Source organism: Nuphar pumila, chromosome 1 (genome assembly GCF_984573655.1).
Source record: "Nuphar pumila chromosome 1, dmNupPumi1.hap1.1, whole genome shotgun sequence".
NCBI classification, from domain to species: Eukaryota; Viridiplantae; Streptophyta; class Magnoliopsida; order Nymphaeales; family Nymphaeaceae; genus Nuphar; species Nuphar pumila.
The window spans coordinates 35881102-35896270 of record NC_143249.1 but is presented as its reverse complement, the minus strand read 5'-3'; the positions used below and the strand labels follow the sequence as shown (position 1 = coordinate 35896270).

The 15169-nt window shown below is 39.0% G+C and overlaps 1 protein-coding gene across 2 annotated transcripts in view; it reads right to left on the bottom strand.

Annotated features, from left to right (window-relative positions):
- Positions 1-15169, bottom strand: part of LOC149848682 (TLD-domain containing nucleolar protein) — an 86980-nt gene that overhangs the window by 36900 nt on the left and 34911 nt on the right. For both annotated transcript variants that reach the window (XM_089996876.1, XM_089996880.1), the window contains exon 6: positions 12037-12223. In XM_089996876.1, the coding sequence (XP_089853002.1) occupies positions 12037-12223 (187 nt within the window). The remainder of the gene's footprint in view (positions 1-12036; positions 12224-15169) is intronic.

The following is a 15169-nucleotide window of genomic DNA, read 5'->3' as shown; positions in this document are numbered from 1 at the left end:
ATGTATACCTATTGTTTGTATCTTGCTTTTTAGTCAAGGTATAGACAAAGGTATACCTATTAACTTAGGATAAGTATGCCTATTGCATACATGTAGGCTAGAATAGGGCTTTTCATATATCTTTATTTTTTTATTTTTGCTTTTTTTATTTTTATTTTAGTGTTTGTGTAGCTAGTCCAACTAGTTGCGGGGTCCTACTAGTCGCTAGGATAGTTTAATGGCTACTAGTCTAACGGCTAGTCAAACTAGCCATTAAGCACTTAAACTATCCTAACGGCTAGTATGCTCACAGCCTATATATACGAGCCATATGCCTCATTGTAGATTTTGAGAGAGAGGATGGATGTAAATGTCACAAAAATGGCACAGAACCGGAGACACAAGAAACTAAAAATAACAGATGAAAATACAAGAGAAGAAACAAAATATAAAAAACTAAATACTTTATTGATGTGAAAATAAACAAAATATATACAAGAAAAACCTCACTACAAACACACTCATACACACACCTAAACTACCCATCCCTCTCTCACTGTACAAGGCACACACCTACCCATATATATATAAGAGAGGAAGAGGGAGTAAAAGGAGGGACTAGCCCAACGGCTAGTTGGGAGAGGTCCAATGGCTAGTTGAACCTCTTCAAACTAGCTGTTGAGACTAGTCCAACAGCTAGATTGGTAAACATATTTTGACAAAAAACTATAAAAATAAAGAATGAAAAATAGTCATTTAAGTAATGACTAGTAAATAAATAAAAATTCCTATTCTACCTGATGCAACTTTTTCAATAAAGCATTTTAAAACAATATTTTCAATAAAAATGTTTGTGCAAACCCTGCATCAAATAATAAAAACCGATTCACACTAGTGGTGAAGTCCGGGTCGAACTCAGGGAACGGGAAAAATACTTTGTATTCCACAAAAAAGCTAAACTACTCTTTATTGCCTTGAAAATAAAAATTAATTAACTAAATGAGAGTGCGGCCCTCTGCAGAGGGCTTAAACAAATAAAAATAAAGTACCTTATTACAAACCTCAAATTGAATTGAATAAAATAAAATAAAAGCCTAATCTAAAAAGAAAAGGTCTTCAGTGCTTGAGCTTTTTGTCCCTTAGTGTTTTAGCTATTTGATAGAGTTGAGGGCTCCTGAAGGGCTTTGAGAGGCCTGAAGGGCTTTGAGGGGCCTGAAGGGCCTTTTGAGAGGACCTTTTCGGGATCTCAGAGGGCTCTTCAGGGGTACTTTCGAGGGCTCACCGCACTTCTAAACGCTTCCCTGCAAGAATCAAAAGACGAAACACAAAACAAAACACAAAAACTCACAAAAATTCAAGGTTGGTTTCAGCCTATGTCACATGGGTGCGGGTGCGGGTGCGGGGATTCGGCACTTCCAAAAAACCTGGGTGCGGGGGTGCGGCAGGGGCAAAAATGTAAATATATATATGGGGGTTCCCCCGGCACGGGTCGGGGGTCCAGTTTTTTTTTTTGCTGGTGTGTTTGTTTGAAGACTTGTTACCCACGTTCTGCTTGTTGTGTACTTTGGCGCAACGGGACAAAATTGATGAACCGAAAGGATTGGCAATCTGATCGACCCAGCCTGCTGCGTTCTACTGACTATCATGATTTAATCATGTCTAAAACTCCCTGGTCTTCACAAAAAAAAATATAAGCGAAAGGTTTGATGTGGTTTGTTGGAGAGAGTCTTCACGAGGCCTACGGCTCCACTGCCAAGCCACTGTCTAGGGTTCTTCAAATTTCATTTTATATACAGTTGCACACAGATGACAGCTACAAAAAATTATTGGATTTGACATGTGGAAAAGAGAGGTCTACACAAGGCTACGGCTAGAGTACCCATCTCGTCAGGAGAAAAGTGAATACTAATAGCCACCAAGGCTACCACCACCATTATCATTTATTATGGAGAGAGAAAATCCTTGACGAAGAAGGATCTGGATGGTTGAAGCCTTGAAGGATAAAGACTTCAAAAGGCTCTTGAATTTTGGTTTTAATTTTTGAGGAAGATGGATCATCATTTCCAAGTTAACAGTATGTTTTCCAATGCTGCGAATTAATTGTTTGGAGGCAGGAATAGCATGGGATGCCAACAAAGCTCGTCAGATGTTGTGGACACAAGTGCCCCTTTATAAAACAAGAGCAGCAGCAACAAGCAGCTGTCAGCAAAAAAAAATTTAAAATTTTGCAGCCCATTTCGTAGGGCAAATTTTTTATAAAAAAAATCCAAAAAAATGGACCAAAATGACCCTGGGTGCGGTCAACGCACCCATAATCGGATTGACCGCACCCGGTGCCGCACCCGCGTCGACGCGGGTGCGTCACCCTGCTAGCCGAATCCCTGTGACATAGGTTTCAGCCAAAAATCACAAAAACCGTGAATTAAACTAACATGAAATAAACTCATAACATGTAACTAACCCTACACTAAAAGACAAAATAACAAAATAAATTAACTACAAATCAATAAACTAATTCAACTACTAACAAATTAATGACAATCTAACTAAGAGATTAAGAAAATACACTAACCGAATATCAAGAATCAATTAAAACTAACATATTACTAAACTAACTAGCTAACTTGCTGTATGGAATTTAGAGTTTGACAAAAAACAATTAATTAATAAGCAATCCAGAATAAAGCTAACCGACTACTCAAGATTCAAAAGATTAACAAGAGCTAACTAACTACAAGACAAAGACGCCGTGAATAGCACTCTATTTATAAAATCTAATTAAGTATGAACTAGGCTAAAACAAGTTAATAGTCTTAATGCAAGAAAAAACATAAACTAAATTTAACTAAACAAAGACATGACACAGACAAAAATCTAATCTAATCTATTTAAACTAAAAACTAATTTGATCGATGAACTGATGCTAAATTAAATTAACTAATCAAGTAATTAATTATCAAAATGTGAACTTGAACAACCAGTTTGATCAGGAAACTAACACGGTCTGGCTATGCATGGCTGTATTAATCTACACTAAGAGTCAAAACACGCTAAACGTGATCTAACTAAGAGAAAACGTCAACTTAAAATAAATTAACTAAAACGATAAAATAATATTATCTAATCCAATCAAATAACCTAAAGATTAATTCAGATATCTATTGCTGCTGGAATATAACCGCTAACTAACAAGAATCAATGTCAATCATGCGTTTTTCGTGTTTGACATTGATCGCCCAATGTAAACAGTGTCTAATGCTATTTTTTTTCTGCTGCGTGATATGAAAAAAAAACACATAACAATGGCTGATAATCGTGCATCCCACAGCCCATGATGTAGGGAGGTTGATTTGATTTTTTGGGTCTGCCCCAAACCAGCTGTGCCAAGAATAAAGCTTTGTGGTAAAACAGGGCTGCCGGCATGATTTCACGACCACGCTGGTTTTGAAATTACGTCTTCGTGGTTGATGCTCTGCTAGAACTCCTGACAATAAGCTATGCAATACGCAATCACAGCAATTTGTTTGATTGAAGAAATCACTCAGCTTTCGTTTGGTTGCGGGCAACAGAAATTTACGCTAAAAGAAACTAATTTAACTATGCAGCTACTTCTATAAAAGATTAAGATTAACTAGAGTCTCTACGATGCAATATGCTAGAAATCTAATATGCTAAAAATAAAACAAGTTCAAATCGTGCAATATGTGATGAGAATGATAAAACTAACTATGATGCATGCCATGATACTAAACACTACGGAGAAGGGGGAGAAGTATAACTTGCGGCTTACCTCCGACGGAAGGGTTGAGAAGAAGAAGGTGGTATTTCCCACTGCAATCAAATGAACTCCACTCTCTCTCTCTCCGACAGAGGGGATATGAGGAACCGGCAACGACGAGGTTTAGAAGAATGATTGAAAGCATAAGAAGCAAGAAGAAAGAGGTAGGCAACTGGTCGACCGAACAAAGGGCGGAAAGGAAGAAAGGGAGGCAGAGAGGAGAGAGAGAGGGGGGCGTAGGCTACAGGAAGGGAAAAACTTGGATTCAGCCATGAAAAATACTATTTATAATATGAGAATTAGGTCTACACATTTTTTCAGAAAAACTCCACTTAATTTTCAGAAATTCCAAATGGTTCTTCTGAGAAAAACGTGTTTCACAAAAAAAAGGGGTGTTCCTAAACTAATTAAAATTAATTAATTAAGTCCTAATCTAACTAAACTACAAATTAGAAAAATTCTAAACTAGCTAAAACACTGAAAAACGCAGGGCCGAACTAGAAAATGCAATTTTTTTCCGAAAATTCAATTTAATACACTTTCTCGAAAACAACGATAAAAAATGAATTTTTAACATGATTTTTCCATGAATCATGCATAAATATGGATGAATAAAATGCAAAATATATGCATGATCACTACCCCTAATGGCATACCTTAAGTATACTCAATCTATACAATACCTATGCTACACTTGATAGGTATAGCAAAAATATACCTAGAATACAAAAGGAAATTCAAAGAATATACGAAGAAAAAGGATATACCAAGTACACCTACGTATACTTTGGTATGTAAATACATACCCAACAATACATATATCTTACCACCACCCCTCAAACTTACGGTGAGTAACCGGAAGTTTGCAAACAATACAAAGATAGGTCTTCAAATGCCTTTTCAAACTATAATCATAATGGGAATTAATCTTCATATCTTCAAGGAACTTTGGCTCAATTCACAACTTCCGTTAGATCCTGTAATGAGGAAGCAACATAAAGCAACAACTACAACAAAGGGACTATAACACAATATATATAGACATATATGTAATTCTGTAAAGACAAAATAAATAGTTATAATATTAGATATATATATATACATATAGAGAGAGAGGATGGTCAAGCATATTTTTTTTTCTTTCCTTCTTCCATTCTTACCATATTACTTTTTTTTTCTTTGTTTGTTAGCCCATCCTAGAGAGCCTTATAGGATGGGACGCCCCCCCTTGGGAGGGTTTTCTCATTATCTAAATTGATCAAATAAGATTCCTTGTCCAAAGAAAAATCACTCAAATAAGAGGGGAGAGTAGAAAAACAAGAGGTAAAAATATTGTAATGGAGACAAATCATTCGTAGGTGCAGCTAACTCCCCTAATGTCAACAAAAATAAGCAAGAAGATTGAGAACAATGTTCAAAAGGCAAGAGCAATAAATTTTTCAATATTATAAGCTTTAATCCATAGGGACCAACATAGACACAAGCAAATAACAGTTTAGTGATCACTGATAAAGATACAAGCATACAACATAATAACAAGGGTCAAATAAGCAAATGAATGGTACAACACACTCACAGACGTAAAAATTAAACAACAGTCAGTTAAAGCCAAACTAAATGCCAACATGACACTTATAAATTGGCAAACTAAACTGACAAAACAACAAGGTGTACGCAACTCACCTCCAACAATCGAACATCTTTGGCTCCATAACAACAAGGTGTACGCAACTCACCTCCAACAATCGAACATCTTTGGCTCCATAACAACAAGGTGTACACAACACACCTCAGAAGGCCAAAGGAAAAGTAATGGATGCATCAAATAAAAAGGGATGGACTAAGCCAAAACTAAGGGGCAATAAAAAAGCCTTAGACATCTCTTTTCAAAGGATGAAGCAAGCAAGAACCAATTTGAAAATAAAAGTTTCAAGTCAAATAACAAGAGTTTAAATCCTCAAAGAAGTTTTAGCAAATCCGTGCAATAAATTGAGGTGCAATCATATGAAAAGATCATGACAAGTTACAAGCATAACGTTTAAATCCCCATGTGAAGCAATACACGATGTAAAAACATATAACATGATGTTCATTAAAGAGGCACGAGTCCAAGAAATAACATACTCACAAGGCACAAAAGCCACTAAGGTCTCCAAAGAGAGCCCTCACAAATACCTATTAAAAAATAATATTTTACTAATGATAACGTTACACTAAGCATGTAATCCCTTAAGAGAAAGAATACACAAATCATTCAAGTGCAATAATTACACACAAAATTACTAAGGTCATAAAAACAAGCTAATAAGTCAAAGTCAAAAGAGTACAAGCCACCAAGGGCAAGAGAGATCACACACAAAGTAAAAATATTGTTTTTATTATTCTCACAAAATGCACAAAATATTCAATCATAAATTTCATAGAAGAGTTCAACATAAACTCCACAAAGTGTTGGAGAAGTGTGGAGCTTGTGTCCTACCTAGATAAATCCACAAAGTGTTGGCGAATTTTTTTGGAAGGTAGTTCTGTAATTTTACCCTAGACTCCTTGTTATATTTGGCAACACTAGTAGACTCCATGTAAAATTCAGACTCCTATTTAAGGAAGCATCCTCTTCTGTATTGTGTATCCCAATCAATAAAGAAGAAGGCTCAGTGTAGTTGTGGATGTAGGCAATTCTTGTCAAACCATGTTAAATCCTTGTTTTCGTGTGTGGTTGTTTTTTCTCCTCTTTCTTTTTTCGTACTTGTTTCATCGATCCATCGGTAGGTCGAAGGGTCGTTCCCTAACACAAAGTTGAGTGCATAATTCTCATAAAAAACAAGTCATGAATGAAGAAAACATGCTTAAAAGCTCATGCATGAATAAACAGAATCATTCATTAATGTGTATCTAAAATATAAGACAATAGCATGTGCACAAAGATCATAAATCAATAAGACAAAATCATGTATACAAACTCAAATTTCTGAGAAATAACAAAATACCCATGATCACAAAGAAACAACCACATATAACTTTAATACTTTTAAAATACTCAAATAAAGTATCTAGGTTTCACATAAGAGCATATCAAATAAAAGAAAATTCAAAGGCAAATTAAGCAAGATCTCATAAGATCACACATGTGAATAACACAAAAAACCATTATACAAAATTAAAATAAATATTTTAAATCATATTAAAATATTTAACGAGATTGAAAAACAATACTAATACGAGTTTAATTAAGTCCAAGTTTATAACAAACTACGAAGAAAAAGGATATACAAAAGGACATACCAAGTACATCTAGGTATACTTTGGTATGTAAATACATACCCAATAATACATATATCTTAACAGTAAATAGTGTGTGTGTGTGTGTGTGTGAGTGTTGTTGTGAGGTTGCCTTGTAAACTTTGTGAATATTTTTAGTAATAAAATATTTGTTCTTTATGTTCTTGTCGGCTATATATAGCTTGTTGCATTTAGCCAAATGTATTACGACAATGCATTTGGATTTCATTTATGTTTGATGAAATTATTATTTTTCTTCATTTTCTTTTTTTTCTTGGATTCCGTGACAATTAGCACATCAAAAACAGAAAAAATAGGGCTTAGTAGGAACCCAAGCACCTGAAGAAGGCCAAAGAGGTGGCTGTGATAGACAACATTAGATGCCAAGATCAAGTCCACAACACAGTGGTTTTGGCAGTCATCACGGTTACCCCATTGCAGGCAATCAACAAACAGGTTGTCTCCAGGGCCGCTAGCTTCATAACCTCCTGATTGGTCACAGCGCTGAAAAGGAGGTTGGGCAAGATGTGAGGGAGGTCGGTAAGGACGACTTGAGCACCTGGGAGAGCAGACACAAAGATAACCACCAAACCCATGCCTAATCCCAATTCTGGACTCTGGAGCCTTGATGGGTCGGTTTTTAATTCTTTTCAAATTTTCAATGCAAGGGATGGACAGATGCTGCTGATCAGTGAGGGAAACTATGACTATGGTCACAACTGAAAGGAAAGGCATTTCCTAGAGAGTTGCCTGATGATGAGTTTGCTACCCTGATAATGGGAGTCAACCACTGGTGATGAGCTTGCCTTTGGAGCACATGGCCAGGAACAGTGAGGTAATGTAAAAACCAGTAAAAAAAAATTTTAAAAGTTTCGGACCCGGGTCGGGTCCAGACCTGACCCGGATCCAACTCGTGCACAGCCCCTCAAAAAGGGTTTTCGAGGGGACTGGCAGCCCACGCAAGGGGGGGGGGGTCTCTGGCGACACAAGGGGCGGGCCCTGTGTGCACCCCTCCCTTTAAAAAGGGTGAAAGGGGAGGGCTTACGAGCCTCCCCCAACACCGACTCTCTCTCTCATCCCTCTGTCTCTGCCCTCTCTCTCCCTGACTCCTTCTCCCCCTCGTTCCCTCACTCCCCTTCACGGCATCCACTCGCCGGCGAGCCCCTCCCCGGTGACCTCCTTTCTCCTCGGCAGCCCAGGTAAACACCCCCGCCCCCCTCTCTTCTTCCGTTGGTTCGCCGGCAGCCCCTGCCGAGCCTTCCTCCTCTTTTTCGACAGGCAAGGGGCTCCGCCCCCTTGCCTTCCTCTTTTTTTTTTTTTTTGACAGGAAAGGGGGCTCCGCCCCCCTTGCCCTCATCTTCTTAGCAGGCAAGGGACTCCGCCCCCTGCCCTTTCCACCATTCCGGCAGGGGCCATGGCCCCTGCCCTTCCCTTTCATGTAGGGGCCGATGGCCCCTACCCTTCTCCTTAAGAAAGGAGGCAGGAGCTGAAGGCTCCTGCCTCACCACTCAGAAACCGAGCAGGGGCCAATGGCCCCTGCCCCTCTTTTAACCGACAGGGGCCTGAGGCCCCTGTCTCTTTTTCTATCGAGCAAGGGCTCGGCAGGGGCCTTTGGCCCCTGCACTCTCCCCCACCCTATTCATTTCCTTGGCAGGGGCCTTTGGCCCCTGCCCCTTTCTTTTAAAAAGGCTGGCAGGAGCCGAAGGCTCCTGCCCCTCCTTTTAAAAACCAGCAAGGGCCTCGAAGTCCCTTGCCCCTCCTTTTGAAGACTCTGCAGGGGGCAAAGGCCCCTGCCCTCCTTTAGGTATCCGGCAGGGGCCGATGGCCCCTGCACCCATCTCCTTTAACGGCATGGGTCATTGAACCCTACCCCATTCTCTTTCGTAACGGTAGGGGTCGATGACCCCTGCATTAAGTTGCGGAGAAACCGAGTTTTCTCCCTACATATATTCATTTTATGTATGTTAAACTACGTACCTGTGCAGTGTTACGCAACGGAGCCCGTTCGCGCCCCGCAAGCTAAACCAACAATCACCTACATTCGTAGACGACTTCCTCGCAATACCCCAAGGTAGGAGAAGTTGCACAAGGACTTAAATAATTAAATCAAGCTTAAATAATTAATGATCGAAAGGACTTAATGATATATTTATATACTTATACGTATATAAGTACACTTTTAAATCAAGGATGCGGTTTCGCGATCCTTGTCCTTTGCTTTCGCATTTCCTTTTTCAGTTTGTCGTTGCGCTTTGCGCCCAGGCTTTTACTTTCGTATTTACTGCTTATTGTCTTTTAATTCAAGGACGCGGTTTCGCGGTCCTTGTCCTTTGCTTGCGCACTTCCTGTTTCTGTTGCCGTCGCGCTTTGCGCCCAGGCTTTTGCTTTCGTATTTACTACTTACTGTCTTTTAATTCAAGGACGCGGTTTCGCGATCCTTGTCCCTTGCTTTCGCAGTTCCTGTTTGCCGTCGCGCTTCGCGCCCAGGCACTTCTTTTTTCGCATTATTGTCTTTCGTTTTTGCCTTGCCTTTGACTCAGCGTATTCGGAAGGAATACCTTTTCCTCTTTTTACCCAATATGTTTTGGGAGAACCCTTGATCTGGGGCAAGATCAAGTTGTTGGGTGATGGGTTCATTTGTGAAACCCATTTACCAAAACTAGTGTCGTGACTTACATAGCACCCAGACACTGCGTCATCGGATGTCAGATTCGAGAAAATCACATGCCATATGTTGGCAAGTTGTGTGTCATTTTGAAAGATTTAAAATGTTAAAATAGCTTTTAAAAACATTATATCTTTGCGAAACACACTCCCGAGGCTCCTATTAAGGACATGTATCCCTTTCCTCGTAAATGTACTTCTTGAACATGCGAGACATGTTAGTACTACGACGATTGGATGAGAGAGTCTTATGACCTCGATTGATGCTTAGTGCACATTGTTGAAAACACATATAAAAAAAATGGGATCGCCTTCATAGGCAAGATGCTCATCTCGGTCTAATGGACCAGAGCATGAAGAATGAGGCAACGGCTAAGAAACCCCCTCGCGCTCAATTCAACTTGGCTTCGTCAAGAGAGAGGACGAAGGGTACCAACTTCGATGGACAGACCATTTATGGCTTTTTAAAAGGGAAAAAGACTCGTTTTTCCCCAGTCATCGGATGTTAGGGGGAGGGATAGGGGCTACATAAGTTAGCCTAACACTTCTGCAGAAGTTGGATGCATCCCTATCAGGCCTTGGGGACTTACTCTCTCGACCATCGGTCGTCTCCATAGGAATAGGATTCAGTCAGACAACCGAGGTATATTAAAATACTTAACATAATGAACACTCAGCTTGGACTCGATTGTTTCGACTCACGTGCCATGTATGTACCCGCATGGTCGGTTATCAAGTAATAACTAAATTGAGCATGCACACCCTTTTCAGTTTGTTGTACTTAGCTTATTCCTCCAATCTATCTGCTTAGTTTGCTCGTTACTACCTGCTGCATAAATTATCTATGCCTAATTTAGTTCTTTCTGTCTTTGTACTCTCCTGCTAGTTTTTCGCAAAACTAACCCATTTCATGGGTACAGGTGACGATTAGGTGCATCAGAAGATGGCGCGACTGCGAGATGATTTAAGGATCCACTGTTTCTGCTCGTAGTTCTTCTCCTGGACATTTTGGTTTTTGATAGGGTTTTCCCTTTAGGAAACCCAAATTTTGTACAAACTTGATACTCTCTTTAAATAGAAGAAATGGTTTCCTAAGTATTATTGCAGATCGTCCATGGTAAATCTTTGTTTTCTCGCTAACGTGCCCAAGGTTGTCAAACCTGTCCTTTTTCTTTTAAAAGAAATCGTTTCCGCTGATTTTAGAAATAAACTCTGTAAAGAAAAGGAATTTTCCAACTATTTCAAGGAAATTATAAGGTTCGAAATTTTGGGGCGTTACAGGTAAAGGGAGGGATCATCCAACACAACCTGATCATGCCCTAGATGATACTTGGGAATAATTTTTCAGGGAGAAATAATCAATTTTTTCTCCACTTTTTGCAGCATTTTGTCTCAAAAAACAAGGACAACTTTGGGAATGTTTTATTGCACAAATCAAAATAGAGACAAATAGTCTCAAGCGACTATTTGTCACCACAATCAAATAGACCCTAAAAGACTAGTGGACACCTAAGTGTCATCTAAGTGATGACCAAGGACCCAAACATTTTTTTGTCTAAAAATAAGCAAAAAAACAAAAAATTCTACAAATAATAAAGCATCCTGCATCCCCCCCCCTTCCCCCTTCCACCAGAGAGAAGAGCAGAACAGGAACCAAAAGAAAAAGAACGGCAATAGAGAAGGAAGAAGAACCAAAAGAACAAGAGAAATGGGGAAAAGCAAGAAAAAGAACAAGGAGAAGAATGAGAGAGAGAGAGAGCTTCTCTTTCCCATAGGGGAGGGGTCACATAGTGTTACTACTCACTCACGTAAGAACCGTCACCTAGGACCCTTGTGACTAGTCACTCAAGGTCCACTAAATCGATTATTTAATTGATTAGCTAACTACTATGTGTAAAAGTGTAGCTCACCAAATTGGTCAGACTGAATGTGCCAAAACTTATTGAAAATTATTTTAAATTACATAGCATAACTCTTCAAAAGCACAAAAAGGAAAGTATGATATGTTTAGCAAGACCTGTAAAATAGCTCTCAAGAGTTCTAAGGCACTTAAACTCATATAAAGTGGTACCTCCTATTGCAGTCAATGCACCCCATACATCTTGAAGCCCCAAGTTCGTCTTGGAGTAAATGGTTTCAACACTAGCTCAAGCTGGCTCAAGCTGGCTCAAGCTACTAAACTTATGTATTCATTTGTCATCAGTCATAAATCATTGGATCCATTTCTGCACTATTCAAAATCAACATTCATAGAACCAGCTAATCATGTATAAGTTTAAAGCATGTACAACAATGTTGCAAGCATATTGAAATTGATGAGTATGAAAGGAGCTTACAATATATTGCCCAGGAAAGTATTGAAACTCAGGCCATTAACTGCACTATGGTACAAAAGCTTCCATTCCTTCAACTCATGTTGAGAGAGTGCCCCACCAATATGCCATGCATACTCTTCCCTCATAATGAGTACCGAACATAAATCTTCCGAATACAACAGAAGAGGTACTTGAGAACCTAAACTCCCTGGGGAGAATAAGTATGCCAAGGAAATGCTTTTAGCAGGATATCTAGAGTTTTCTTAAATAAATATGAAAAATAAAAATAACACAATGACAAGTGGGCCACAAACTGCCATATCAAAAAGTTGACATTGTCAAAGTTTCAAGCAGCACTAGAATAGAATCAGTATGTAACAAAATAAAAAGTGCTCACACATGCACAAGCATACACATACACACATACACATGCATAAACGTGCATGCACCAACACACACACACCCTCCCACCCACCTATAACTGCACATGGATGTGCAGAATACATGCACGTACACACCCATACATATTTATATTTATATTACTGTTTATATTTATATTTAATACACTTATTTATTTGCATTTACATATATGGAAAATATTGGCTAACGTCACTTTTAAATTTTTTTGTAGGTCAGATCCTCCAGATGTGATCTACATCTTTGGTTTAGGGACCAGCCCTTGGATCATGTTTCCATGACATGTATGCAGGATTTTCAGAGGGGGTTGAAAAATCAACAGCATACCATGCACTGAATTTTCACCCTTAAAAAATCATATTTTTACATTGAGAAAACATGATCAAGGGTCGAGTCCTACTATTTGGATTATGCTTAACACATCTATGGAGTCAGATTGATCTACACAACCTATCCCTATGAGTTTCAGCTAGGGGGGCTCCAGAACCTATGAGTGTAGCCAATATTTTCCCCATATATATAGATATATAATTTTTATACACCGCCGGTCCCAAGCCTGGATAAAGGAGGAGGGTTGCGGTAGGCCTGTGACAGCCAGCATAAAAACTTTGTCATACCCTATGAAAATGAACCAATATGAGAATTTCGTTGGGCCGTTCCCTACTGAGCGACGCGCTGTACTCTCTAGGCCTGGAGGCAGTGATAAATGGGCAAGGGTTGCTAGGTCATCGCCCAGAAGCGACGCGTCACACCGGCGCCCGGGTGTGGTGTCAAATAGGCAAGGGTTCCCTCACTTTGTTGGACGGGTGGGGGTAAAGAAGTTAGTCCAAGACCATAAAATTAGGTTAGCCACTTGGAACATAGGGTCTTTAACTGGTAAGTTGGTAGAGTTAGTAGATGTTATGTGTAGGAGAAAGATTGATATTTTATGTCTTCAAGAGACCAAATGGGTAGGTGAGAAAGCAAAAGTGATAGAACCTTGGGGATATAAGATTTGGTATACAGGAATAAATAGGAATAGGAATGGAGTAGGGATTGTTATGAGTCGTCAGTTTATAGATAATGTAGTTGAGGTCCGTAGGAAGGGTGATAGAATTTTACTTATTAAATTAGTATTAGGTACGGATATTATTAATATTATTAGTGTTTATGCACCTCAAGTAGGTTTAGATGATTCCATTAAGCATCAATTTTGGGAAGATTTAGATGAAGTAGTACAAGGGATATCTTATGGAGAAAAGCTTTTCATCGGCGGTGACCTTAATGGACATGTAGGCATTAGTAGGGATGGATTTGAGAGTATCCATGGAGGCTATGGTATAGGAGAAAGAAATGAAAGTGGAGAAAGGATTTTAGATTTTTGTTTGTCCTATGATATGATCTTAGCAAACACTTGGTTTAGGAAGAGGGAGTCTCACCTAGTAACATTTAAAAGTGGGGTTAATACGAGTCAGATAGATTTTTTCCTACTTAGAAAGAGAGATAGGGGTTGTTGCATCGATTGTAAGGTTATACCAGGAGAAAGTGTAGCTACACAACATAGAGTCTTAATTTTAGATCTTAGAATTAGACAATGCCGCAAAAGGGATAGACATAGGATAGATCCTAGAATTAAGTGGTGGGCACTGAAAGAAGCTAAACAAGGAATGTTTGTAGAGCAGGTAGTTAAGGAAGCTGATTGGTGTCTCGAGGAGGATTCAGAATCAATGTGGAATAAGATAGCGGGTGGCATGAGAAAAGTGGCTAAGGAGGTATTGGGTGAGTCTAAAGGCGGTGCACCACTAGGTAAGGATACATCGTGGTGGAACGAGGATGTCAAATTAGTTATTAAGGTAAAAAGAGAGTGTTATAGAAATCTAAGTAAGAGTCGTGATAATGAGAATTTAGAGAAGTATATGATAGCAAAGAAGGAAGCTAAAAAAGTTGTTCGAAACGCCAGGGCTAAGGTATATAAGGAGGTTTATGACAAGTTGGATACCAAAGAAGGCGAGAAGGATATTTATAGGCTTGCAAAGATGAGAGATAGGAAATCGAAGGATTTGGGTATGGTTAGATGTATCAAAGATGAAACGCAAAGGGTTTTAGTCAAAGATGGGGAGATTAAGGAGAGATGGAAAGATTATTTTGATAAGCTATTTAATGATAGTCATGCTCAAGATCTTGGAGACTTCTCCATTCCTTTTCATGAGATAAATCGTGACTTCATGCGCAAGATTCAAAAGAAAGAAATTGCAGAGGCTTTGAAGAAAATGAAATCAAGAAGGGCAGTTGGCCCAGATAGTATACCTATCGAGGCTTGGAAATGCTTGGGAGAGAAAGGTTTAGAATGGTTGACAAATCTTTTTAACTTGATTTGGCGAACAAATAAGATGCCTAATGAGTGGAGGAAGAGTACTTTGGTGCCTTTATATAAGAATAAGGGTGATATACAAGATTGCACAAACTATCGTGGTATAAAACTCATGAGTCATACTATGAAACTTTGGGAGAGGGTGATTGAGTCTAGGTTGAGGAAGGTTGTCACGATATCGGAGAATCAATTTGGTTTTATGCCTGGAAGATCAACTATGAAAGCTATACACCTTCTTAGACAACTTATTGAAAGATATAGAGAAAGGAACAAAGATTTGCATATGGTTTTTATTGATTTAGAGAAGGCATACGATAGAGTACCTAGGGACGTTCTCTGGTGGACAATGATGAAGAAAGGTGTTTCTCTCAAGTACATTAGTATAAT